The sequence below is a fragment of the Coregonus lavaretus genome (genome assembly GCF_964263955.1).
Source record: "Coregonus lavaretus genome assembly, contig: HAP1_SCAFFOLD_279, whole genome shotgun sequence".
NCBI lineage: Eukaryota > Metazoa > Chordata > Actinopteri > Salmoniformes > Salmonidae > Coregonus > Coregonus lavaretus.
The window spans coordinates 312,745-338,232 of NW_028161756.1; the positions used below are offsets into that span (position 1 = coordinate 312,745).

Here is a 25,488-nt window from a genome sequence, read left to right on the forward strand (position 1 = left end):
GGACCGTGTCCTACAGAAATCTAATCAATCTTATTTATATAATAATAATAATATAATATGCCATTTAGCAGATGCTTTTATCCAAAGCGACTTACAGTCATGTGCGCATACATTTTTACGTATGGGTGGTCCCGGGGATCGAACCCACTACCCTGGCGTTACAAGCGCCGTGCTCTACCGATTGAGCTACAGAGGACAAACCGCTCCTGAGTGAATTATTTAATGAGTTCTCTTTAGTCTGAAACCAGAGCGTAATTAAATTGCAATAAAATAACATTAGGGCTGACAGGGCTATTAGGAAGTTGTTGTAATTTACTGCTCTTTGGGGTTCCTGTCCGGGGCTTCTACTGCGACTAACAACCCTCACCTCCCAGACTCAGAAAACCAAGGAAATGTCTGCCATCTAGTGGCTGAAAAACAGACTTGCTAGGAGTTAGGCTTTGCGTGGGGCGTTGATACCTTCGCTGTAGCCTTGGAAGCACAGGCTTTGCTCACTTCGAAAACGAGATTTAGAAGGACAGCTTCACAATAATACCCTTAAGCTGCAATAAGACGCAAGATCATTAAAACACTTATTTAATATTTATTAGTATTGTCCAAAGAAGTTCATGTAGACAATCTCTTTTTAGTTCTGTGAAACTAATTCCCCAGACATCTTTAAAATAAAGTAGAATGCTGAAAGAAAGAAAGCTCTGACAGCGTGGACCTACTCCACCAAGTAAACATGGTTACCATGACAAAGTAGATCCCCAAAACCCCCCCACCAAACAGGCTACACAACCACAGAAAGACTTCATCTAACGGAGGCACGAGGTTCATTTCAGATCTTATGGCGTTACAAAATCCACACACACTATGCTGGGATAAAAAGGCACTGATTTGTTGATTTGAAATGAGACCATTCAATCAGATAATAGTTCTACTAATACTGTGGTAATAACATGATGGATTCTTATTACTTTGAAAAGCACAAAGCTACTGAGGTGGAAGATTCTGAAAGAGCCATGGAAGTGGGGGAAAACAGTTGAAAACACTTAACAATACCAACGTTTCAATATCTACAGGTCTGGAAACAGTTGAAAACATTTAACAATACCAACGTTTCAATATCTACAGGTCTGGAAACAGTTGAAAACACTTAACACTACCAACACCAGAGCTACGTTTCACTATCTACAGGTCTGGAAACAGTAACCATTAAATCTATCCATAGTGGAAAGCAACAGATGCATTGACTAACTGTTACACGGTTATGGAACATCCTCTAGTACTGCAGTCAGCTACACAGTGGTTTAAACAGGAGCGCTACAGTATTGATCAGTCCACTCTAAGGGCCGTATTCCGTCTGGGATCGCTGAAGCGGTACAGATTGCGTGATAGAAAATGTAGATTGAGTCGAGATATGCAGCGTTTACAGTGAATGCATTCTCCACTAAACGGGGGAACATTGCCTTAACATTTCAAATCATGCTGGAGCGTTGAACTCCCGCGATACGGATTGAATTTAGGAGCCCTAAATCCCACAACAGTCCAACAACGAGTGATAAAACCAAATGGGTCACAAAGAGGAGTGTGTAACGGTCAGTCTCCATGATGGGGATCCAGCCAGGTCAGTCTCCATGATGGGGATCCAGCCAGGTCTGTCTCCATGATGGGGATCCAGCCAGACCAGGTCAAGAGGTCAGGTCAGTCTCCATGATGGGGATCCAGCCAGACCAGGTCAGGAGGTCAGGTCAGTCTCCATGATGGGGATCCAGCCAGGTCAGTCTCCATGATGGGGATCCAGCCAGGTCAGTCTCCATGATGGGGATCCAGCCAGGTCAGTCTCCATGATGGGGATCCAGCCAGACCAGGTCAGGAGGTCAGGTCAGTCTCCATGATGGGGATCCAGCCAGGTCAGTCTCCATGATGGGGATCCAGCCAGGTCAGTCTCCATGATGGGGATCCAGCCAGACCAGGTCAGGAGGTCAGTAGTCATACTCCTGGTCTATAAACTTGGCCATGGTGGACAGCTGGATGTTGGTTGTGCCCTCATAAATGGTCCCTGTACAGTTACAAACATGGAAAAACAGCTTATGACAATTACACCATCCTGGAATAGGAGATTATAGATTACATGTTATTAGCGATGTCCACTAATTCCACCAAGAATGAAAATTGAGTTTTCCTAAAAATCAGTGGGTACTGGACAAAGGAGAAACAGTTAACTTAAGACTGTCTAACTGCAACTCGATCTGCCAAAATATCTGCCATCAACAGCCAAAGTGGAACCAACCGATGAAAGCAAAAGTGTCATTGTGTGGTAAAAGCTTCCTGGGTCGTACCCTGGTTGAATGGCCCTCTGTCTCTCTCTGGGTGCATCCCAAATGGAACCCTATCCTCCATATAGTGCACTACTTTAGACCGGTGCTGCGGTCAAAACAGATGCACTAAATATGGTTTAAGATGCCATTTTGGACGCACCCTCTCTCTCCTCGCACACCAAGGTCAGATCAGACAGAGGAATTCCTATAGGGTCAGATTACCACGCCTCCTGTATAGCACAGCACCACCCCCTCCCCACTCCACCTTGCTGAGGCCCAATAACTAGCTAGCTAACTGGAGTCATGACCTTCCTAAACACCACCCCCTCCCCACTCCACCTTGCTGAGGCCCAATAACTAGCTAGCTAACTGGAATTATGACCTTCCTAAACACCACCCCCTCCCCACTCCACCTTGCTGAGGCCCAATAACTAGCTAGCTAACTGGAGTCATGACCTTCCTAAACACCACCCCCTCCCCACTCCACCTTGCTGAGGCCCAATAACTAGCTAGCTAACTGGAGTCATGACCTTCCTAAACACCACCCCCTCCCAACTCCACCTTGCTGAGGCCCAATAACTAGCTAGCTAACTGGAGTCATGACGTTCCTAAACACCACCCCCTCCCCACTCCACCTTGCTGAGGCCCAATAACTAGCTAGCTAACTGGAGTCATGACCTTCCTAAACACCACCCCCTCCCCACTCCACCTTGCTGAGGCCCAATAACTAGCTAGCTAACTGGAGTCATGACCTTCCTAAACACCACCCCCTCCCCACTCCACCTTGCTGAGGCCCAATAACTAGCTAGCTAACTGGAGTCATGACCTTCCTAAACACCACCCCCTCCCTACTCCACCTTGCTGAGGCCCAATAACTAGCTAGCTAACTGGAGTCATGACCTTCCTAAACACCACCCCCTCCCCACTCCACCTTGCTGAGGCCCAATAACTAGCTAGCTAACTGGAGTCATGACCTTCCTAAACACCACCCCCTCCCCACTCCACCTTTGCTGAGGCCCAATAACTAGCTAGCTAACTGGAGTCATGACCTTCCTAAACACCACCCCCTCCCCACTCCACCTTGCTGAGGCCCAATAACTAGCTAGCTAACTGGAGTCATGACCTTCCTAAACACCACCCCCTCCCCACTCCACCTTGCTGAGGCCCAATAACTAGCTAGCTAACTGGAGTCATGACCTTCCTAAACACCACCCCCTCCCAACTCCACCTTGCTGAGGCCCAATAACTAGCTAGCTAACTGGAGTCATGACGTTCCTAAACACCACCCCCTCCCCACTCCACCTTGCTGAGGCCCAATAACTAGCTAGCTAACTGGAGTCATGACCTTCCTAAACACCACCCCCTCCCCACTCCACCTTGCTGAGGCCCAATAACTAGCTAGCTAACTGGAGTCATGACCTTCCTAAACACCACCCCCTCCCTACTCCACCTTGCTGAGGCCCAATAACTAGCTAGCTAACTGGAGTCATGACCTTCCTAAACACCACCCCCTCCCCACTCCACCTTGCTGAGGCCCAATAACTAGCTAGCTAACTGGAGTCATGACCTTCCTAAACACCACCCCCTCCCCACTCCACCTTTGCTGAGGCCCAATAACTAGCTAGCTAACTGGAGTCATGACCTTCCTAAACACCACCCCCTCCCCACTCCACCTTGCTGAGGCCCAATAACTAGCTAGCTAACTGGAGTCATGACCTTCCTAAACACCACCCCCTCCCCACTCCACCTTGCTGAGGCCCAATAACTAGCTAGCTAACTGGAGTCATGACCTTCCTAAACACCACCCCCTCCCCACTCCACCTTGCTGAGGCCCAATAACTAGCTAGCTAACTGGAATTATGACGTTCCTAAACACCACCCCCTCCCCACTCCACCTTGCTGAGGCCCAATAACTAGCTAGCTAACTGGAGTCATGACCTTCCTAAACACCACCCCCTCCCCACTCCACCTTGCTGAGGCCCAATAACTAGCTAGCTAACTGGAGTCATGACCTTCCTAAACACCACCCCCTCCCCACTCCACCTTGCTGAGGCCCAATAACTAGCTAGCTAACTGGAGTCATGACCTTCCTAAACACCACCCCCTCCCCACTCCACCTTGCTGAGGCCCAATAACTAGCTAGCTAACTGGAGTCATGACGTTCCTAAACACCACCCCCTCCCCACTCCACCTTGCTGAGGCCCAATAACTAGCTAGCTAACTGGAGTCATGACCTTCCTAAACACCACCCCCTCCCCACTCCACCTTGCTGAGGCCCAATAACTAGCTAGCTAACTGGAGTCATGACGTTCCTAAACACCACCCCCTCCCCACTCCACCTTGCTGAGGCCCAATAACTAGCTAGCTAACTGGAGTCATGACGTTCCTAAACACCACCCCCTCCCCACTCCACCTTGCTGAGGCCCAATAACTAGCTAGCTAACTGGAGTCATGACGTTCCTAAACACGACCTCACAGAGTCATGTTACCCCCGGGTTGCATAGCAACAGTACAGGATCGCTTTGGAAGTAGCCATGGAAACGTACCTATTTTACAATCTCTGTAGTATTTCTCAATAGGGTAGTCTTTGGTGAAGCCTACCCCTCCCATCCACTCTATGCATTTTGATGTGGTCAACGTTGCGACCTAATTCATGGAGGAAGGAACAATAAAACATATTGTTAAACACAAACACTGTGATGCTGTGGTATGAAATAGTTGGATTTGCACCATTCATTCCCTCTATTAGAAGAGAGCAGGGTTCTGACACAGGACCAGTCTAGTGATTATACTCCTACTCTGAGAATAATGGGCCTACTTCTCTACATTCAGCTCACCTCTGAGGTGAAGTACTTGGCCATGCAGGCCTCCTTGATGAAGGGTCTTCCTGCCTCCTTCAGCCGGGCAGCGTTGTAGGTCAGCAGCCTGGCAGCCTCTATCTGGGTGGCTACATGGGCAATCTGGTGCTGCATGGCCTGCAACACATTATAGAACATCCTTTAGATGTGGGCTATCTGGTGCTGCATGGCCTGCAACACATTATAGAACATCCTTTAGATGTGGGCAATCTGGTGCTGCATGGCCTGCAACACATTATAGAACATCCTTTAGATGTGGGCTATCTGGTGCTGCATGGCCTGCAACACATTATAGAACATCCTTTAGATGTGGGCAATCTGGTGCTGCATGGCCTGCAACACATTATAGAACATCCTTTAGATGTGGGCTATCTGGTGCTGCGTGGCCTGCAACACATTATAGAACATCCTTTAGATGTGGGCAATCTGGTGCTGCATGGCCTGCAACACATTATAGAACATCCTTTAGATGTGGGCTATCTGGTGCTGCAACACATTATAGAACATCCTTTAGATGTGGGCAATCTGGTGCTGCATGGCCTGCAACACATTATAGAACATCCTTTAGATGTGGGCTATCCGGTGCTGCGTGGCCTGCAACACATTATAGAACATCCTTTAGATGTGGGCAATCTGGTGCTGCATGGCCTGCAACACATTATAGAACATCCTTTAGATGTGGGCAATCTGGTGCTGCGTGGCCTGCAACACATTATAGAACATCCTTTAGATGTGGGCAATCTGGTGCTGCGTGGCCTGCAACACATTATAGAACATCCTTTAGATGTGGGCTATCCGGTGCTGCGTGGCCTGCAACACATTATAGAACATCCTTTAGATGTGGGCTATCTGGTGCTGCAACACATTATAGAACATCCTTTTAGATGTGGGCAATCCGGTGCTGCGTGGCCTGCAACACATTATAGAACATCCTTTAGATGTGGGCTATCCGGTGCTGCGTGGCCTGCAACACATTATAGAACATCCTTTAGATGTGGGCTATCCGGTGCTGCGTGGCCTGCAACACATTATAGAACATCCTTTAGATGTGGGCTATCCGGTGCTGCGTGGCCTGCAACACATTATAGAACATCCTTTAGATGTGGGCTATCCGGTGCTGCGTGGCCTGCAGCACATTATAGAACATCCTTTAGATGTGGGCTATCCGGTGCTGCAACACATTATAGAACATCCTTTAGATGTGGGCTATCCGGTGCTGCAACACATTATAGAACATCCTTTAGATGTGGGCTATCAGGTGCTGCGTGGCCTGCAACACATTATAGAACATCCTTTAGATGTGGGCTATCCGGTGCTGCGTGGCCTGCAACACATTATAGAACATCCTTTAGATGTGGGCTATCTGGTGCTGCAACACATTATAGAACATCCTTTAGATGTGGGCTATCCGGTGCTGCAACACATTATAGAACATCCTTTAGATGTGGGCTATCCGGTGCTGCAACACATTATAGAACATCCTTTAGATGTGGGCTATCCGGTGCTGCGTGGCCTGCAACACATTATAGAACATCCTTTAGATGTGGGCTATCTGGTGCTGCGTGGCCTGCAACACATTATAGAACATCCTTTAGATGTGGGCTATCCGGTGCTGCGTGGCCTGCAACACATTATAGAACATCCTTTAGATGTAGGCTATCCGGTGCTGCAACACATTATAGAACATCCTTTAGATGTGGGCTATCCGGTGCTGCAACACATTATAGAACATCCTTTAGATGTGGGCTATCTGGTGCTGCAACACATTATAGAACATCCTTTAGATGTGGGCTATCTGGTGCTGCAACACATTATAGAACATCCTTTAGATGTGGGCTATCCGGTGCTGCGTGGCCTGCAACACATTATAGAACATCCTTTAGATGTGGGCTATCCGGTGCTGCAACACATTATAGAACATCCTTTAGATGTGGGCTATCTGGTGCTGCAACACATTATAGAACATCCTTTAGATGTGGGCTATCTGGTGCTGCAACACATTATAGAACATCCTTTAGATGTGGGCTATCTGGTGCTGCAACACATTATAGAACATCCTTTAGATGTGGGCTATCTGGTGCTGCAACACATTATAGAACATCCTTTAGATGTGGGCTATCTGGTGCTGCAACACATTATAGAACATCCTTTAGATGTGGGCTATCTGGTGCTGCAACACATTATAGAACATCCTTTAGATGTGGGCTATCTGGTGCTGCAACACATTATAGAACATCCTTTAGATGTGGGCTATCTGGTGCTGCGTGGCCTGCAACACATTATAGAACATCCTTTAGATGTGGGCAATCTGGTGCTGCAACACATTATAGAACATCCTTTAGATGTGGGCTATCCGGTGCTGCATGGCCTGCAACACATTATAGAACATCCTTTAGATGTGGGCTATCTGGTGCTGCGTGGCCTGCAACACATTATAGAACATCCTTTAGATGTGGGCAATCTGGTGCTGCAACACATTATAGAACATCCTTTAGATGTGGGCAATCTGGTGCTGCATGGCCTGTAACACATTATAGAACATCCTTTAGATGTGGGCAATCTGGTGCTGCATGGCCTGCAACACATTATAGAACATCCTTTAGATGTGGGCAATCTGGTGCTGCATGGCCTGTAACACATTATAGAACATCCTTTAGATGTGGGCAATCTGGTGCTGCATGGCCTGTAACACATTATATAAGCATCATGCTCAGTTGGTAGAGCATGGTGCTTGCAATGCCAGGGCCATGGGTTCGATACCCGCTGGGGCCAGCCAGGCTAAAAGGTATGCAGGCATGACTGTAAGTGGCTTTGGATAAAAGCGTCCGCTAAATGGCCTCTATTATATTAAAACAGAGCACAATGGAGGCTTTTAAAATAAGCACAAAGATTAGTTTTATAAAAGCCAGTAAGCCACACACTGGTAATAGCAGCAACGCCTACAAGTGCGGAAACATGAATGTGACGACCGAGAAATTGATAAAATGTTTTAATGAATATATGTTTTACCTGGAAGTCGAAGATGCGTTTGCCAAACTGAACCCTCTGTCTGGTGTAGGGAACGGCCTGGTCGAAGCAGCCCTGAGCCAGTCCCAGCATCTGGGCAGCGATCCCAATCCTGCCTTCATTCAGCATGCCGATGGCGTACTTGTATCCGTGGCCGATCTGACCCAAGATGTTCTTCTCAGGAACCTTCAACAAATCAGAATCACCTTTATTTGCAAAGCACATTTCCACATACCCAGAAGTTGAAGTGTTGGTGCCAGCAATAGAAAATAATATTAGGGCTGTCCCAAACTAAAAAACAACCTTGGTTGACCAAGAGTCCGCTGTTCTTTCGACCAATCCATTGGTTGAAATGTGAAAACGTGTATTTTTTTTCCATATATAGTCACACCCCTTCTGTTTTAATAAAATCAACTATATGCACTGAGCTTGTCTGATGCTTTAAGCGCTCCGTTTGATGAAATAATTAAAAAGACACACAGATGACTGAAGCGGGAGCCTGACGGACCACCGCGCTGTGTAAAACCATAAAAGGCAGCGAGTGCCTGTGTGACTGGAGCACGTTGTCTCGCTCTCCTCCCTGCTGCAGCGACCAGGCGCCACTATAGAGTTTATCACCGTGGTGCTGAAGCCTCGCTCTCCTCCCTGCTGCAGCGACCAGGCGCCACTATAGAGTTTATCACCGTGGTTCCTCCCTGCTGCAGCGACCAGGCGCCACTATAGAGTTTATCACCGTGGTTCCTCCCTGCTGCAGCGACCAGGCACCACTATAGAGTTTATCACCATGGTGCTGAAGCCTCGCTCTCCTCCCTGCTGCAGCAACCAGGCGCCACTATAGAGTTTATCACCGTGGTTCCTCCCTGCTGCAGCGACCAGGCGCCACTATAGAGTTTATCACCGTGGTTCCTCCCTGCTGCAGCGACCAGGCACCACTATAGAGTTTATCACCGTGGTGCTGAAGCCTCGCTCTCCTCCCTGCTGCAGCGACCAGGCGCCACTATAGAGTTTATCACCGTGGTTCCTCCCTGCTGCAGCGACCAGGCGCCACTATAGAGTTTATCACCGTGGTGCTGAAGCCTCGCTCTCCTCCCTGCTGCAGCGACCAGGCGCCACTATAGAGTTTATCACCGTGGTTCCTCCCTGCTGCAGCGACCAGGCGCCACTATAGAGTTTATCACCGTGGTTCCTCCCTGCTGCAGCGACCAGGCGCCACTATAGAGTTTATCACCGTGGTTCCTCCCTGCTGCAGCGACCAGGCACCACTATAGAGTTTATCACCGTGGTTCCTCCCTGCTGCAGCGACCAGGCGCCACTATAGAGTTTATCACCGTGGTTCCTCCCTGCTGCAGCGACCAGGCGCCACTATAGAGTTTATCACCGTGGTTCCTCCCTGCTGCAGCGACCAGGCGCCACTATAGAGTTTATCACCGTGGTGCCGAAGCTGCTACATCATTACAGCCATTTCTAGGTTTCTTACTTGTTGTTTCTCCGACTGAGAAGTTCTGTTACTAAATCCGTCTACTGGCCGTCTAAATCCATCTACTCCCTCAACCCTTGCTCTCTTTACGTGACCAATAGGGCCTGACTAAATCCGTCTACTCCCTCAACCCTTGCTCTCTTTACGTGACCAATAGGGCCTGACTAAATCCGTCTACTCCCTCAACCCTTGCTCTCTTTACGTGACCAATAGGGCCTGACTAAATCCGTCTACTCCCTCAACCCTTGCTCTCTTTACGTGACCAATAGGGCCTGACTAAATCCGTCTACTCCCTCAACCCTTGTTCTCTTGACGTGACCAATAGGGCCTGACTAAATCCGTCTACTCCCTCAACCCTTGCTCTCTTTACGTGACCAATAGGGCCTGACCTATAGCCGATCATAAATCACTATAAGTTGGTTGTAACAAACTCCGAACACCCCGACACATTGACAGCAAAATGGAGGATGTGAATAATAAACTTGAAAACAGGGGGAATGTTTACTGGTTGCTCAGGAGGGAAAGGGGAAGTCACATCTGATTTAGTTGAGGAAACTACTGGAGATCAAGAAAAAGGCCCAACAGGTTAGATTACAATAATATTATTATTATTATTATTATTATTATTATTATTATTATTATTATTATTATTATTATCTGACCATTTGGAACACTGTCAACAACACTAACACAATAAGCTACCAGAGAGTCTGTTCTAATGGAATTGTTTTTGTAAAAGCCTTTATTACTAAAACATTGCTGACATATTGCAGTTTCATTATTCAAGGCTCCCTTTGTTATTTCATTTAAAAACTACAATGCTTGATTGCATTTCTAAAGCATGAATGACTCGTATGTTGGGATGACATGAACAAATTAATGATTGATACAGTAGCCCATATATATATATATATATATATATATATATATATATATATATATATATGTGGGGAGAACAAGTATTTGATACACTGCCGATTTTGCAGGTTTTCCTACTTACAAAGCATGTAGAGGTCTGTAATTTGTATCATAGGTACACTTCAACTGTAAGAGACGGAATCTAAAACAAAAATCCAGAAAATCACATTGTATGATTTTTAAGTAATTAATTTGCATTTTATTGCATGACATAAGTATTTGATACATCAGAAAAGCAGAACTTAATATTTGGTACAGAAACCTTTGTTTGCAATTACAGAGATCATATGTTTCCTGTAGGTCTTGACCAGGTTTGCACACACTGCAGCAGGGATTTTGGCCCACTCCTCCATACAGACCTTCTCCAGATCCTTCAGGTTTCGGGGCTGTCGCTGGGCAATACGGACTTTCAGCTCCCTCCAAAGATTTTCTATTGGGTTCAGGTCTGGAGACTGGCTAGGCCACTTCAGGACCTTGAGATGCTTCTTACGGAGCCACTCCTTAGTTGCCCTGGCTGTGTGTTTCGGGTCGTGGTCATGCTGGAAGACCCAGCCACGACCCATCTTCAATGCTCTTACTGAGGGAAGGAGGTTGTTGGCCAAGATCTCGCGATACATGGCCCCATCCATCCTCCCCTCAATACGGTGCAGTCGTCATGTCCCCTTTGCAGAAAAGCATCCCCAAAGAATGATGTTTCCACCTCCATGCTTCACGGTTGGGATGGTGTTCTTGGGGTTGTACTCATCCTTCTTCTTCCTCCAAACACGGCGAGTGGAGTTTAGACCAAAAAGCTCTATTTCTGTCTCATCAGACCACATGACCTTCTCCCATTCCTCCTCTGGATCATCCAGATGGTCATTGGCAAACTTCAGACGGGCCTGGACATGCGCTGGCTTGAGCAGGGGGACCTTGCGTGCGCTGCAGGATTTTAATCCATGACGGCGTAGTGTGTTACTAATGGTTTTCTTTGAGACTGTGGACCCAGCTCTCTTCAGGTCATTGACCAGTTCCTGCCGTGTAGTTCTGGGCTGATTCCTCACCTTCCTCATGATCATTGATGCCCCACGAGGTGAGATCTTGCATGGAGCCCCAGACCGAGGGTGATTGACCGTCATCTTGAACTTCTTCCATTTTCTAATAATTGCGCCAACAGTTGTTGCCTTCTCACCAAGCTGCTTGCCTATTGTCCTGTAGCCCATCCCAGCCTTGTGCAGGTCTACAATTGTATCCCTGATGTCCTTACACAGCTCTCTGGTCTTGGCCATTGTGGAGAGGTTGGAGTCTGTTTGATTGAGTGTGTGGACAGGTGTCTTTTATACAGGTAACGAGTTCAAACAGGTGCAGTTAATACAGGTAATGAGTGGAGAACAGGAGGGCTTCTTAAAGAAAAACTAACAGGTCTGTGAGAGCCGGAATTCTTACTGGTTGGTAGGTGATCAAATACTTATGTCATGCAATAAAATGCAAATTAATTACTTAAAAATCATACAATGTGATTTTCTGGATTTTTGTTTTAGATTCCGTCTCTCACAGTTGAAGTGTACCTATGATAAAAATTACAGACCTCTACATGCTTTGTAAGTAGGAAAACCTGCAAAATCGGCAGTGTATCAAATACTTGTTCTCCCCACTGTATATATATATACACAGTGTACAACACATTAGGAACATTCCTGTCTCTTGCTGTATCATCAAAGTGAGTGTCAGAAATGGCTAATATATGAATGTTGTTATCTGATGTTAGTAAGTTATTGATTTCATGAACCTTATTTCTAAGGCTACATATATTAATGTGAGCTATTTTCAAATGGCAGCAAACTGAAGCATATCAACATATCCCCATTTCCACAGTGAAGTTGATGAAATGCTGGCCTTATACGCTGAGTGGACAAAACATTAGGAACACCCGCTCTTTCCAGGACGTAGACTGACCAGGTGAATCCAGGTGAAGCTATGATCCCTTATTGATGTCAATTGTTAAAACCACTTCAATCAGTGTAGATGAAGGGGAGGAGACAGGTTAAAGACAGATTTCTATGCCTTGAGACAGATTTTGTATGTGTGCCATTCAGAGGGTAAATGGGCAAGACAAAATATTTAAGTGCCTTTGAACAGGGTATGGTAGTAGGTGCCAGGCGCACCGGTTTGTGTCAAGAACTGCAACGCTGCTGGGTTTTTCACGCTCAACAGATTCCTGTGTGTATCAACAATGGTCCACCACCCAGAGGACATCCAGCCAACTTGACACAACTGTGGGAAGCATTGGAGTCAACATGGGCCAGCATCCCTGTGGAACGCTTTCGACACCTTGTAGAGTCCATGCCCCGACGAATTGAGGCTGTTCTGAGGGCAAAAGGGGGGGGGGGGGGTGCAATTCAATACTAGAGAGGTGTTCCTAAGGTTTTGTCCACTCAGTGTAAGCCTAGATTAGTTACGGTATTAAGACTAAACAGGACGCCCTCTTAGGCCTACAGACAGCTCCATGGTGGTTATACAAGGCTGCTATACTAAGACTACTAATGATAACGACATGACTTACTATAATGATCATCGTCATCATAACAATAAGAAGGAGATCTAGATAAAGGAGGGTCTAGGAGCGAGAGCTGCCTGACAAACAGGTGCTGTTCAATTAATTAATTTCTCTGACCATTTGGAACAGTGTAAACACTAAATAAATGATAAGTAATCCCAGAGAGTCTATTCTAATAAAACCTTTATTACAGCATAATATTACAGAAGTTGTGAAATCGCTTTATCCTACATGTTGTGGTTGCGTGAGGCTTGGTGCTCACGGACTCAGTAGGCTATTAAACAAACACTGAAACAGGCAACAGAAGCAGGATCTGTCTTATTTCTGTAGATATGGATGATTTATAAAGCCAGGACCGTTTAACAGGTATTGATTATAGCCCTAATTAGGGTTTCCTCCCTCTACACTTTTCTTAGACAATTAAGGCAAAGGGCTGTTCTAGTCTCCCAACTCCGCTGCTGCCTCCGCCACATTGTTCTCAACACCAATATGCTGGTTAACTTTGCTATTATGCACATAGCAACATGGTCTAGGGAAAGGCGCAAATTCAATGGCGCACTGAAGATCATGGTTCAGAATCGCGGACAGCGACAGCTATCCAACGAGGGAGAAAGCGTATTCGTTATAAAATAATATTTGTATTAGTGTTGCACCATCATTTTTACCTAATATAACCATATATAATTTCAGTATCACGTCTTAGAGTGATGGACTACGCCATCCCCACGGCCTCCGCAATGGATTAGTCCACACAGACAGACGCAAATCACACAGGTGTCTTGTATGCCAATAAAAACATATATAAGAATTTGAGACTGCTCGACTAAAATAAATCTCTGTCGACCAACAGCCTACCGACGAGTCGACTAAATGGGGTTCTGCCTTACAAAATATATAGACAGAATATAAAATATGGATCCAATAAACATTTCCACTTCTAGAGAGTACAGACACACTTCCAGTTGAGGATATAAACAGCTAGAAGGTAGAGTCATTATTATACTGGTCATACTATATACATCCATTACCATTCTCCCATTAAATGAACCTGCTTCTGATCTGATGGACAGGTTGGTGCATATCAGCTTCAACATTTCATGGCTGCTTGTTGTACTTACTGTCTATATTTGTTCATATTTAAAATGTGTGTGGTCCCTACCTTGACGTTATCCAGGTTGAAGAGGCTACCTACCTTGATGTTATCCAGGTTGAGAGGACAGGTTGAAGAGGCTACCTACCTTGATGTTATCCAGGTTGAGAGGACAGGTTGAAGATGCTACCTACCTTGATGTTATCCAGGTTGAGAGGACAGGTTGAAGAGGCTACCTACCTTGATGTTATCCAGGTTGAGAGGACAGGTTGAAGAGGCTACCTACCTTGATGTTATCCAGGTTGAGAGGACAGGTTGAAGAGGCTACCTACCTTGATGTTATCCAGGTTGAGAGGACAGGTTGAAGAGGCTACCTACCTTGATGTTATCCAGGTTGAGAGGACAGGTTGAAGAGGCTACCTACCTTGATGTTATCCAGGTTGAGAGGACAGGTTGAAGAGGCTACCTACCTTGATGTTATCCAGGTTGAGAGGACAGGTTGAAGAGGCTACCTACCTTGATGTTATCCAGGTTGAGAGGACAGGTTGAAGAGGCTACCTACCTTGATGTTATCCAGGTTGAGAGGACAGGTTGAAGAGGCTACCTACCTTGATGTTATCCAGGTTGAGAGGACAGGTTGAAGAGGCTACCTACCTTGATGTTATCCAGGTTGAAGAGGCTACCTACCTTGATGTTATCCAGGTTGAAGAGGCTACCTACCTTGATGTTATCCAGGTTGAAGAGGTCCCTACCTTGATGTTATCCAGGTTGAAGAGGTCCCTACCTTGACGTTATCCAGGTTGAAGAGGTCCCTACCTTGACGTTATCCAGGTTGAAGAGGTCCCTACCTTGATGTTATCCAGGTTGAAGAGGCTACCTACCTTGATGTTATCCAGGTTGAAGAGGCTACCTACCTTGATGTTATCCAGGTTGAAGAGGCTACCTACCTTGATGTTATCCAGGTTGAGAGGACAGGTTGAAGAGGCTACCTACCTTGATGTTATCCAGGTTGAGAGGACAGGTTGAAGAGGCTACCTACCTTGATGTTATCCAGGTTGAGAGGACAGGTTGAAGATGCTACCTACCTTGATGTTATCCAGGTTGAGAGGACAGGTTGAAGAGGCTACCTACCTTGATGTTATCCAGGTTGAGAGGACAGGTTGAAGAGGCTACCTACCTTGATGTTATCCAGGTTGAGAGGACAGGTTGAAGAGGCTACCTACCTTGATGTTATCCAGGTTGAGAGGACAGGTTGAAGAGGCTCTCAGACCCAGTTTGTTCTCCTTCTTGCCGATCTGAAGCCCCTCTGCGTCTCTGTCCACGATGAAGCAGGTGATGCCTCTGTGACCCTGTCAACCAGGAGGAAGATACCGTCATTTCCTGTTTCATACAAACCAAATCAAACTTTATTTGGGCACAGACCCAGGTTCCAGCAGGGTGTAAACCAGGAAGGAGCTGCTTCCTAGGAGCTACCTTTCAACAGGACATATCAAACTCCCCTACAGCCAGTAGACAAACACTACCACAACTACCACATTTACATTTTAGTAATTTAGCAGATGCTCTTATCCAGAGCGATTTACAGTTAGTGAATACATTATTATTAATTTTTTCATACTGGCCCCCCGTTGGAATCGAACCCACAACCCTGGCGTTGCAAACGCCATGCTCTATCAACTGAGCTACATCCCTGCCAGCCATTCCCTCCCCTACCCTGGACGACGCTGGGCCAATTGTGCGCCGCCCATGAGTCTCCCGGTCGCGGCCGGCTGCGACAGAGCCTGGATTCGAACCAGGATCTCTAGTGGCACAGCTAGAGGCTGTGATGCAGTGCCTTAGACCACTGCGCCACTCAGGCTGGAAGGATTTGAAATAACTAAGTTACCCGACCATGAGGCCTGGAAATCAGGGTTACGTACATTAGACATGAAACGGAAGAAAAAGAAACTCCAAAACAGAGTGAACTATCTGAACTTGTCCAATAATAAATTACCGTTTTCATTTTCCGTTGCACAGCATTTTAAAAATGTAACGGTATTCGGTGTGCCCTAATGAAGAAGACCCTGTTGTTGTTGTTGTTGTTGTTGTTGTGACTGGCGTGGGTTTGAACTCACAGCAGACGGGTCCACGTTGGCCATCACCAGAAACACCCCAGCATGCTCTGCATTACTGATCCACATCTTGGAACCATTGATGAGGTAATAGTCCCCGTGTTTGTCAGCGCGCGTCTTCAGAGAGAAGGCATCGCTCCCCGACTCTGCTTCTGACAGGCAGAAACTACCGACCTACAGGACAACAGGCTATTAGTATCATTACATGGAGGAGATAGATCTGAAACTACCAACCTACAGTACAGGACAACAGGCTATTAGTATCATTACATGGAGGAGATAGATCTGAAACTACCAACCTACAGTACAGGACAACAGGCTATTAGTATCATTACATGGAGGAGATAGATCTGAAACTACCAACCTACAGTACAGGACAACAGGGTGTTAGTATCATTACATGGAGGAGATAGATCTGAAACTACCAACCTACAGTACAGGACAACAGGGTGTTAGTATCATTACATGGATGGGACACAGTGCCTTCAGAAAGTATTCATACCCCCTTTCACCAATGTTCCCTCAAATGTTTTGGGGCACTGAGCAAATTGTATGTCTTGTGAGCGGAAAACTTGAACATTGTGATAATTTTGTTCAACTTCCGGTGCGTGTTTCCAGTGAACACTGAGGCTGTACCTTAACAGTTTTAGACAGTAGCCAACAGGCTGTACCCTGACAGTTTTAGACAGTAGCCAACAGGCTGTATCCTGACAGTTTTAGACAGTAGCCAACAGGCTGTACCCTGACAGTTTTAGACAGTAGCCAACAGGCTGTACCCTGACAGTTTTAGACAGTAGCCAACAGGCTGTATCCTGACAGTTTTAGACAGTAGCCAACAGGCTGTATCCTGACAGTTTTAGACAGTAGCCAACAGGCTGTATCCTGACAGTTTTAGACAGTATCCAACAGGCTGTATCCTGACAGTAGCCAACAGGCTGTATCCTGACAGTTTTAGACAGTAGCCAACAGGCTGTATCCTGACAGTTTTAGACAGTAGCCAACAGGCTGTATCCTGACAGTTTTAGACAGTAGCCAACAGGCTGTACCCTGACAGTTTTAGACAGTAGCCAACAGGCTGTACCCTGACAGTTTTAGACAGTAGCCAACAGGCTGTATCCTGACAGTTTTAGACAGTAGCCAACAGGCTGTACCCTGACAGTTTTAGACAGTAGCCAACAGGCTGTATCCTGACAGTTTTAGACAGTAGCCAACAGGCTGTATCCTGACAGTTTTAGACAGTAGCCAACAGGCTGTATCCTGACAGTTTTAGACAGTAGCCAACAGGCTGTATCCTGACAGTTTTAGACAGTAGCCAACAGGCTGTACCCTGACAGTTTTAGACAGTAGCCAACAGGCTGTATCCTGACAGTAGCCAACAGGCTGTACCCTGACAGTTTTAGACAGTAGCCAACAGGCTGTATCCTGACAGTTTTAGACAGTAGCCAACAGGCTGTATCCTGACAGTAGCCAACAGGCTGTATCCTGACAGTTTTAGACAGTAGCCAACAGGCTGTATCCTGACAGTTTTAGACAGTAGCCAACAGGCTGTATCCTGACAGTTTTAGACAGTAGCCAACAGGCTGTATCCTGACAGTAGCCAACAGGCTGTACCCTGACAGTTTTAGACAGTAGCCAACAGGCTGTATCCTGACAGTAGCCAACAGGCTGTACCCTGACAGTTTTAGACAGTAGCCAACAGGCTGTACCCTGACAGTTTTAGACAGTAGCCAACAGGCTGTATCCTGACAGTTTTAGACAGTAGCCAACAGGCTGTATCCTGACAGTTTTAGACAGTAGCCAACAGGCTGTATCCTGACAGTTTTAGACAGTAGCCAACAGGCTGTATCCTGACAGTTTTAGACAGTAGCCAACAGGCTGTATCCTGACAGTTTTAGACAGTTCGCTCTGATCGCTCTACATGATCAGAAGCTTCATTCAAACTTACTAGTACACCCTTTGTATGATAAATCAAAACACATAGGCCACATTTTCTCCTCTCGGCTAGTGTTTTATATTCAAACTGTATTTAAACCAGGAAAGACCCATGAGGCTAGAAACCTGTTTAATAAAATCAATACAACAACATGCAATCTGTTAAGTCACTCACCATGTCTGTTGACAGTCGGCTGAGGTACTGTTCTTTCTGGGCTGCGGTCCCCAGCTTGGCGAAGAGCGTGTTGATGAGGGTGTTCTGGATGTCACATAGCACGGCCACGGACGCGTCCACCTTGGCCAGCTCCTCAATGACCAGGATGGAGGAGAAGAACGTGGAGCCGGTGCCTCCGTACTCTGGGTCGATCTCAATGCCCATCAGCTGGGAAGTTACATTTTACATTTTAGTCATTTAGCAGACGCTCTTATCCAGAGCGACTTACAGTTAGTGAGTGCATACATTATTTTTCTTTTCATACCGGCCCCCCGTGGGAATCGAACCCACAACCCTGGCGTTGCAAACGCCATGCTCTACCAACTGAGCTACATCCCTGCTGGCCATTCCCTCCCCTACCCTGGACGACGCTGGGCCAATGGTGCGCCGCCCCATGGGTCTCCCGGGCACGGCCGGCTACGACAGAGCCTGGATTCGAACCAGGATCTCTAGTGGCACAGCTAGCACTGCGATGCAGTGCCTTAGACCACTGCGCCAGAAAGATCTGACAAATTCATGGGAAATACTCAAGTACGTACAACAGGGGAATGTTCAGGACAAACTTTTAAAATGTTCTTTTTGACAACAGGGGAGTGTTCAGGAGGGCACACTGTAGCTAAACACTTTAATACAGAATAAGAACGTTAATGTCCAGGTAGTCTCTCCCTGTTTTAGTCCATTTTCTTCTGTTTGGTGTCTAATGAACATGACGGAGGTTAGGGTTAGGGGCAATTCAACGATAACAGAAATTATGCTGAGATTTCCAAATGTTACCATACAAAAACTATTTATTTACAAAGGTTAACAAACATACAACTCTATGCACAAGGACTAATTTTAACAATTTCCATTGAACATTTTACAAAAATACATTCTCGAGCAGAACTGTGCCGATGCAAAGTTAGGTAACGCTTTCCAAAAACTCAAATATACACTGAGTGTACAAAACATTAGGAACACATTCCTAATATTGAGTTGCAACCCCTTTTTCCCTCGGAACAACCTCAATTCATCGGGGCATGGACTCCACAGGGATGCTGGCCCATGTTGACTCCAATGCTTCCCACAGTTGTGTCAAGTTGGCTGATGTCCTTTGGGTGGTGGAACATTCTTGATACACACGGGAAACTGTTGAGCTGAAAAACCCAGCAGCATTGCAGTTCTTGACACACTCAAACCGGTGCGCCTGGCACCTACTACCATACCCCGTTCAAAGGCACTTAAATATTTTGTCTTGCCCATTCACCCTCTGAATGGCACACATACACAATCTATGTCTCAAGGCTTAAAAATCATTATTTAACCTGTCTCCTCCCCTTCATCTACACGGATTGAAGTGGATTTAACACGTGACATCAATAAGGGACCATAGCGTTCACCTGGATTAACATGGTCAGTCTATGTCACGGAAAGTTTTGTACACTCAGTGTCTGTTCCGAATTAAGATTCAAAGATGTCTGCAGAAAGAAATCAGGTATCAGCCGACTCCACTTAATTTGTTAAAATATATTTTGGTTATTGAACTACACTAAGTTAAGTGGATTTACATCAGGTAACAGAATTACGGTAACGGAATTACATCATGGGTCCCTGATCTGTATTCTACAGAAATGCATAATTATGGATATGAATAATATCATTCTCTTCATGGATAATAATCTCCTTTGCATATTTGGGTCCCCAAACAAGACCAAATTTGGTTGGTCCGGACCAGACCAAATCTGAACCAATCATAGATGTCTAATGTTTCACAGGTTTGGACATCACAGTACAGCACAGTATAGTTCAGTACAGTAGATATGTTCAGTGCAGTACATTATACTGTGCTCTACTGTGCTGTGCAAACTTGTGAAACATAGACGTCTATGACCGGACCTAATCTCAACCAATTATAGACGTCTATGTTTGGGCCAAATCAATCAAAGATCTACATCTGTGGACGTTGAAATCAAGGCCAGGGCGGACTGATAAATTGCAGTGGGTGAGGATGCTTGCTACAGTAAATGGAACGAGGGTAGGTGTCAGTAAGTAAGATTGTGAAAACATTCTGGACAGTCTTGCTTCGACCACCAGACAACAGAAAGAGAAAGAAAACAGTTTGGCCTAAGAGCTGAACATAACAGTATGCCAGTGGAAGGAGGACAGTAGCAGGAGACCCTATGAGCTGAACATAACAGTATACCAGTGGAAGGGAGGACAGTAGCAGGTGACCCTATGAGCTGAACATAACAGTATACCAGTGGAAGGGAGGACAGTAGCAGGAGACCCTATGAGCTGAACATAACAGTATACCAGTGGAAGGAGGACAGTAGCAGGAGACCCTATGAGATGAACATAACAGTATACCAGTGGAAGGGAGGACAGTAGCAGGAGACCCTATGAGCTGAACATAACAGTATACCAGTGGAAGGGAGGACAGTAGCAGGAGACCCTATGAGCTGAACATAACAGTATACCAGTGGAAGGGAGGACAGTAGCAGGAGACCCTATGAGCTGAACATAACAGTATACCAGTGGAAGGAGGACAGTAGCAGGAGACCCTATGAGCTGAACATAACAGTATACCAGTGGAAGGAGGACAGTAGCAGGAGACCCTATGAGCTGAACATAACAGTATACCAGTGGAAGGGAGGACAGTAGCAGGAGACCCTATGAGCTGAACATAACAGTATACCAGTGGAAGGGAGGACAGTAGCAGGAGACCCTATGAGCTGAACATAACAGTATACCAGTGGAAGGAGGACAGTAGCAGGAGACCCTATGAGCTGAACATCACAGTATACCAGTGGAAGGAGGACAGTAGCAGGAGACCCTATGAGCTGAACATAACAGTATACCAGTGGAAGGAGGACAGTAGCAGGAGATCCTATGAGCTGAACATAACAGTATACCAGTGGAAGGGAGGACAGTAGCAGGAGATCCTATGAGCTGAACATAACAGTATACCAGTGGAAGGGAGGACAGTAGCAGGAGACCCTATGAGCTGAACATAACAGTATACCAGTGGAAGGAGGACAGTAGCAGGAGACCCTATGAGCTGAACATAACAGTATACCAGTGGAAGGGAGGACAGTAGCAGGAGACCCTATGAGCTGAACATAACAGTATACCAGTGGAAGGGAGGACAGTAGCAGGAGACCCTATGAGCTGAACATAACAGTATACCAGTGGAAGGAGGACAGTAGCAGGAGACCCTATGAGCTGAACATAACAGTATACCAGTGGAAGGGAGGACAGTAGCAGGAGACCCTATGAGCTGAACATAACAGTATACCAGTGGAAGGAGGACAGTAGCAGGAGACCCTATGAGCTGAACATAACAGTATACCAGTGGAAGGAGGACAGTGGCAGGAGATCCTATGAGCTGAACATCACAGTATACCAGTGGAAGGAGGACAGTAACAGGTGACTACTATGATTTGCCGTTGTAGCCAATTCAATTGCAGTAATTCTGTGACTTAATTTGGTAACAGAATTACACTTTTAATCACTTAATAATTCATAACCAAAACGTATATCAGTAAAAACTCTAACTAATTGGTAGATCTACCTTTACCTGTTATTTCTGTGAACATTCATTATCCTTCCTCATGAGGGAGAGAAAATTTAAAATATCTTAAAGACACAGTGGGTCTGAAATTATTGACACCCTTGATCAAGAGGAGCAAAAATGACTGTATAAGATAAATAATTCAAATACTGAGCTATATTGTATGCTCAAAAAAATTGTCAATTATATTATTTTCTACTAATACAACTGCTCAGAAAATTAAATTTTGTTTAACAAGCAATACTTTTCTTCTCCAAAAGGTAGGGGTCAAAATCAGCTTTCAATACCTCACCTTGCGAGGATAACTGCACTTAGCTTTAGCTTTCATTTTACCCCCAATTTGACATGCTCCTATGAACTTCACGCTGGTTCTAATCAAATCAAATGTTATTTGTCACATGCGCCGAATACAACAGGTGTAGACCTTACAGTGAAATGCTTACTTACAAGCCCTTAACCAACAATGCAGTTTTAAGAAAGAATACCAAAAAAAAAAAAAGTTACAAATAATTAAAGAGCAGCAGTAAAATAAAATAACAGTAGGGAGGCTATATACAGGGGGGTACCGGTACAGAGTCAATGTGCGGGGGCACCGGTTAGTCTAGGTAATTGAGGTTATATGTACATGTAGGTAGAGTTATTAAAGTGACTATGCATAGATAATAAACAGAGTAGCAGCAGCAAATAGTCTGGGTAGCCATTTGATTAGCTGTTCAGGAGTCTTATAGCTTGGGGGTAGAAGCTGTTTAGAAGCCTCTTGGACCTAGACTTGGCGCTCCGGTACCGCTTGCCGTGCGGTAGCAGAGAGAACAGTCTATGACTAGGGTGGCTGGAGTCTTAGCCTAATGACCATAGCATGGAAAGGAGAGAAACACATACCCCCTGTTCAAAGAGTGACTTTATCACTTCCGGGTCCATATGAGAGTTTTCGTCCATCTTCGACACAAACGGGGTAAGACGCTCCTGTGCAAACTTTTTCACTGTTCAAATATGGGACAGTAAAATGAAATGCAAGTGATTAGATGAACTGAACATAAACAGAATTCATGACAAATGGAGAAATCCATAGCGTGATCCAGTATGTTTATTAAATATTAAAATGTTTGGTTTTAGCGCTCATATATATATATATATATATATATATATATATATATATATATATATATATATATATATATATATTTCCTTTGTTGCTCTGCCTAGTGTATATCCTGCATGCTCCAACTCACCAGCATCCCTCATCATCCCCTCCTCCTCAGAGTATGTCTGTAGTGGAGGGTGGGAGACCCCCAGGGCAGCAGCCTGCTCTGCAGACACGTCTGGTTGGGTGGATCTGTTCCGCAGCCCCTGCTGGTAGACACTCCATGGTCGGGAAACCTGCCTACCAACCTGAAATTACACGGTTACATTTTCGCTGATGGATGACATGATGCAACTTGAGTGTCCAGGCAAAAAGTTCCCACTCTACTCAATCCCAAGTAATATTTCCCCGGCGACCCAAACTCCTTGATACGGCAGCCATCCATTTGAATTCAATCCCTTTTTTGATTTGAACGAAAACCTTCCATAAATATATTTGCCCATCGTAGAAGTGCTCAGAAAATGACTTTTTGGACATGAATGCCAAAACATTCAAGAGAAATGTGACCTATTTTGCATACCCCACCATACCATCAGACATCCATGTCTTCATCGCTGGAAAAAATATAAAACGGTTGAGTTTGATTTCATAAAAGCTTACAAAACAGGGTTATCAAACTAACTTATAATTACTTGAACTAAATGTTTTTTTATAAAAATGACATTTTTTCACCTTAAATATAAATTATCTAAACCGCGTTCACTCTGTTTTTTACTTAATATTGGCATATGCTGTAGCCCCACCATTGGTTGAGACAACATGATCTTGAATACGGGGTGGGTATAATGTTTTGGCTGATAAATGTACTAAAATGGGAATTATATTGACATTTCTACTTTCAAATATGGTTGGAGGTCCAGACATCAGAGAATGTTGACTTGAATGGGAATATCTGTTGTTTTAAATTATCCTGTCAATCCTCCATAGGAAACCTATTGGAATCCTAGAAATATAAATACTAGAATAGACATTACCATTTAAGTAGCCATTCAACGGTGGGTGGACCGACCAGCAGCCATAGTTGTGGTAGTAATTAGAAATAAACATTTCAATTACATTTTCATTTCAATGGTGTACCTGCTAAATTGCAGTGGTCTGAAGGGATAGGTCCGTTCTATAATTTATATTTCTATGATTGAAATGACACCCACCCTGTATTCAAGAGCATGTTGTGTACTCCTGAGTGGCGCAGTGGTCTAAGGAGTGACCGGGAGACTCATGGGTGGCGCACAATTGGCCCAGCGTCGTCCAGGGTAGGGGAGGGAATGGCCGGCAGGGGTGTAGCTCAGTTGATAGAGCATGGCGTTTGCAACGCCAGGGTTGTGGGTTCGATTCCCACAGGGGGCCAGTATAAAAAAATATATATATATGTAATCACTAACTGTAAGTCGCTCTGGATAAGAGCGTCTGCTAAATGACTAAAATGTAAATGTAATGTGTCTCAACCAATGGTGGGAACAAGTAGGGAGAAAAAAAAACGGAGTTTACGCGTTTTTAGATAATTGACCAAGGTATAAAAATGACATTTTTTTATTTAAACTTTTTTTTCTTCAATAAATTATAATGTAGTTTGACAACCCTTGTAAGCTTTTATGATTTCAAACTCAACCGTTTATTTTTTCCAGTGATGAAGACATGGATATCTCATGGTATGGTGGGGTATGCAGAATAGGTCAAGCACCTTTACCTCTTGAATGTTTTGGCAAGTCACTTTCTGAGCACTTCTACAATGGGCAAATACTGTATGTATGGAAGGTTTCGTTCCAATCAAAAGGGATGCTCATTCTCAAATAGATTTACCCTGCGGTCAAACACTACGCCACACACGGACGTTACATTCTTCTCCCAATCAAGTACAGTATGTAGCTAGCGAAAATAGAGCAGCGGAACAATTCAGTTTGAGTCGTCAGGCAACCAAAATATATCCATACTCCAGCATGAGTGAATATGAGAGAGTGGTGGATATATACGGCAAGATAAAAGCAGTGACACTAGCATTACATGTCTTCATGAGTAACTTGTAGTATAACTGACGCAAGCAGTAGCTAACTTGCTATGTAATTACTATTAGCATGCAGCTAGCCAACGCTAGCTAGGTTATGCAATGGGGTAATTTAAAGTTACAAAAGAACACTGGCTAGCTAAGTTCGTATTTCTAATGAAGTACGAACTACACAAAGACAACATATCATAAAACAACAATGTGAACGAAGCAACCGTTTTTTCATTACTATTCGTCTCACCTTAGAGATGCACCTGATCAAGGGCGACGCCATGTTTTCTCTTGTTTACATGTGAGTGTGTTCACTTTTGTATTGACCGGGTGAAACAGTGACCATTGAACAGTTTCGCATC

The 25,488-nt window shown here is 45.2% G+C and overlaps 1 protein-coding gene across 1 annotated transcript; it reads right to left on the reverse strand.

Moving 5' to 3' along the window:
- Window positions 1-560: 560 nt before the first annotated feature.
- LOC311120156 (short/branched chain specific acyl-CoA dehydrogenase, mitochondrial-like) lies at window positions 561-25,479 on the reverse strand. Its single transcript, XM_084194774.1, has 10 exons — window positions 25,377-25,479; window positions 23,222-23,381; window positions 22,872-22,972; window positions 18,404-18,610; window positions 16,300-16,470; window positions 15,409-15,534; window positions 8,171-8,353; window positions 5,141-5,278; window positions 4,850-4,949; window positions 561-2,044 (listed from the first exon to the last, which is right to left on the reverse strand). The coding sequence occupies exons 1-10, from the start codon at window positions 25,407-25,409 to the stop codon at window positions 1,968-1,970; spliced, it is 1,296 nt and encodes a 431-aa protein (XP_084050900.1). The 5' UTR covers window positions 25,410-25,479; the 3' UTR covers window positions 561-1,967.
- Between the last annotated feature and the right edge of the window lie 9 nt (window positions 25,480-25,488).